Source organism: Aplysia californica, unplaced genomic scaffold (genome assembly GCF_000002075.1).
Source record: "Aplysia californica isolate F4 #8 unplaced genomic scaffold, AplCal3.0 scaffold00098, whole genome shotgun sequence".
In the NCBI taxonomy this organism is placed as follows: Eukaryota; Metazoa; Mollusca; class Gastropoda; order Aplysiida; family Aplysiidae; genus Aplysia; species Aplysia californica.
This window is the reverse complement of record NW_004797368.1, coordinates 745220-748939: the sequence shown is the minus strand read 5'-3', so window position 1 is coordinate 748939 and position 3720 is coordinate 745220. Positions and strand designations below refer to the sequence as shown.

General features: G+C 37.8%; 1 protein-coding gene across 1 annotated transcript; it reads right to left on the bottom strand.

Moving 5' to 3' along the window:
* Positions 1-968: 968 nt before the first annotated feature.
* LOC106011370 (E3 ubiquitin-protein ligase XIAP-like) lies at positions 969-3553 on the bottom strand. Its single transcript, XM_013080742.2, has 2 exons — positions 2084-3553; positions 969-1643 (listed from the first exon to the last, which is right to left on the bottom strand). Exons 1-2 carry the CDS (start codon positions 3027-3029, stop codon positions 1324-1326), a joined length of 1266 nt encoding a protein of 421 aa, XP_012936196.1. The 5' UTR covers positions 3030-3553; the 3' UTR covers positions 969-1323.
* Positions 3554-3720: the final 167 nt, after the last annotated feature.

Sequence of the window (3720 nt, the reverse complement as noted above, 5' to 3'; positions counted from 1 at the left end):
TTGCTGTGCCCTTGTTTTTTTGTTTTTAAAAAATGTGCCACGATGAAAATAAATCAATATTTGTCCTGTGCAGTCACTTGTGGAAAAAAAAGAAAAAAAAGTTATGTAAGCCTCATGTGGGGTTCGCCACCGTGGTAAGTCAGTGAACCTGCACGCATGCATCACAGCTTAGTCACAAGAAACGACATCGTGTGAGCACTGGTTTTTGGGGTCACCAAAGTTCATTCAAAGTCTGAACACCGCGAAGTATGGGACTCCAGAAAGGGGGGAATTATTGATTTTTTAATTTTAAAGATACACTCGAGGGAGGGCGGGGGTTATGGAGAAATACAGTTAGACTTGTCTGAAATCTCATCAAAGCTTCAGTCAGACACTGCTCAACTTGATAATTTTGTGTCCATTTTGTCATGGCTATTGCAAACACACTCACAGCAATGATAACTAAACCTAAGCAGTGTCTGAAAAAAGCTCTGGATGAAAAAGAAGACTGCAGATGTGAGAGATGTGGCAAGAGATGGGACTCACAAATAAAGTCCTGATAAAACAGCACTATTCTCTGAAATCATCTTCTCTGGTGAAACTTTTTAAAATCACTTGTTTTTTCCCATAAAAGGACAAAAAGTAAGCCAGTCTTTTTCTATATTGTGTGTGCCAACATATTTTCAATATTCTGATTTAGTCATAAGTCATAATATGACATGTTGATTGATAAGTTCTTTTTTATATAACATACATGTACTTTAAAACATGTATTTTCAAAACTTGTTTTCACTTATCATAGTCAGAACCTAATGTCACTGTTTAACTGCTTGACAGCAGTTTTTAGTTATTAATTAATTTGTTTTCATACAAGTTCATAAGTTGTTTTCACTCCTCATTTTTTCTTTTTAAATACAAGTTCAAAATTTGTTTTTATTTACCATGATTTGCTTTTATTTTATCACTACACTGCCTGTAAACCACTCTGTTTGAATCTAAAATGATCGATGGCTTACCTAATTGGTCATATTATTGACTGTTTTCTATGGTGCCCTATTTTGTCAACAGTCATAATTAATTCATATTAATCCAATCAAGAAGAGCTAGTCATAGAGGCATTTAAAAGTCAGATGCAATCGTGATCATTATTTGATTTAAAACTGTGATTTTAGTGATTTTGTTTTGGTGTGATCTTACTGTGATTGACAAGTTAGTTTTCATTCATGATTTTAAAAATGTTCCGATAACTCTATGCTTTTATAGAGAGCGTCAATAAATTTATTGTTATTTATATGAACGTTGTGATGCACGATCCAGCATTACCAACTTTAATCAACAAAATGATCACCTATAATTTTTGCCTTGGTGCCCTAGCAAATTGCCTCGGTGCCCTCTGATTTTTAGGTCCCACCGAGGCAATTTTTGCAAGCCCTCCTGAACACATAATTCAAGCCCTGAACTCATGAAGTATAAAAAACTGCAACAAAAAGTTATAAAACTCACCTCTTGTTGTTGTGATTCGTTGATGAACTCTTGACCTTTGCTGTGCAGCATGAAGTAACAGACTGGAGAGGCACAGGCATGTTGGGTCAGGGGGTCAGCACCAGGTACCCAGTCAAAGAGTTCAACACCACAGGAGAAACAACGGACCATGTCATTGTGACCTGAGGGAAATTTAAGATTCATTTCAGTCAGTGAAATTTGGGCTGAATATGCAGATCAAAGTTAAGAATTATTTTACCTAAAGCATCATAAAAAGATCAAATGCTTCATTGGAGCACTTCATAAATTTTATATTTTTTTGTTACAATACACAAACTAGAACTCTTCCCAGCATTTTAAGAAAAGTAGGTTGAGTATTTATTATAAACAATAAATGAACATATAACATTAAACCAATATGAAAATTATCTAAAGTTTATTTTAATTGCCCTTTGATTCTAATTATTTTGACTTACTGAGCAAAAACAATGATACAATCAAACTATAGAAAGAAAAAAAAAGAGTTACACCATGAACCAGTTTTACTACAACATATATATGATAAAACTGAAGACTTGTACTTGTAACAATAAATTTGAAATCAAAACACTGAAAGGCCCACCTGTATAGTAGAAACCTGCTTCTGCCATGGTATTTGGTGGAAAAACACTTTTAAGGAGCTTTGGCCACAAGCTGAAGGTACCGGACCTGTCCGCAGAATCCTCAAATTCAGGATACTTGATACGGTACTTGTTTGAATCATTAGATTGACTTACGTCCATAAAATATTTTGAACGTTCCTTCTCATGAATACTTCTTTGTTCTTCACTTGAAATATTTCCCACATCAAAGTGACACACAAAAGGACACTCAGGTGACTTTTCCTTGTGCTCACCTACAATGTCAACACACACGTCAAACTCCAACTGGAGTCCACAGAAAACACACTGGGCTCGGAGGTTAGAGATCATGATGAAGCCGTCTCTTGACCATTTTGCTGCCTCAGCTGAGCTTGGTGAATTGTAAGTAGTCAGTCGAAGGCTTTCAAACAACATGGGATACCCACCAGTTAGAGGTTTGAATGGGTGTACAATAGCTTGACGTCTTCCGTATTTGGCCCCACTGTGATTATTGTTTGTTGATCTTTTGGAGAACAATTTCCTTTTCAAGGTCTCTGCATTGTTTGTATCACATGAACTGCAAATAGAAAATATTGTTTGTGGTTCCTGTGCACCTTCGTCTATGATTGTGTCATCAATCTCAGATACCACTGACAAGTTCGTGCTACATCCAACAAAATGAGTTGGGATACTGGGTGGTGTGTTCAGAAACGGACAGTTTGGACTTCTGGTTCTGTGGACTGCAAGTGGGGATTCCCCTGCCCACCCACTGTGTTTAACACTGCAAGAGCGACAAACTAACTCATCTGATGCGTACGAAACATTGTCGGCACGTTCCCAGCCAGCTTCAGCGAATTTAACTGGAGTGTTGGAAAGTGAACTCACAAAGTTTTGCGGCAGTGGAGAATGAAAGGTGCGGAGTCTTTCCATGAAAGATGTCGATGCCATATTGCTTTAGAATCTAGCTGTAACACGTTAAAAGAACTCGTTTTCCATTCATCAAGAATAAATCCAGACTTCACCTGAATTTAGCAGAATATTTTTGTTATAATTGAGGGTTTCAGTCGGTTGTTTATAATTTCCAGAGTGATGGCAGGAACTCCGGAAATACAGACGCTTTCGCGCGACTTATTTCCCTTGTTACTAAAATTAACCAAGGCATTTCCCGTTTTGGTGGAAACAGCTGATGGCCCGTGGTGCCGTGGTGGGTGGTTGGTGATCATAAGTTTGGAGGTGGGAAACAGTTGTTTAAGTGCCTTTAGTTTTGAACTTTCTTTTATCGGTTCTCCTACTTAAAATGCAGAGCTATTTCCTTTTCACTTTCTCAGTTATCTCACCATTTCACTCGCATCGATTGTCGTTTCTTTCAATGTATAATAACCAAGTTGGAATTACCAAGTTATGTGCAGTTAGTCTTTCTTTTATTCTGTGCTTTCCAGCCATCTGCTCTTTCTCTTTGTGGTTAAAAGCCACTTCTGGACCTTCCCAACAGGCTCACCTCATTCTTAAATTTTGTACACCCCTTCAAACATCCCCTGTCCCTCTCCTCTTGTCTGTCTGACTGTCTGTCTGCATGTCTGTCGACTGTCTGTCTGTCTGTCTGTCTGTCTGTCTGTCTGTCTGTCTGTCTGTCTGTCTG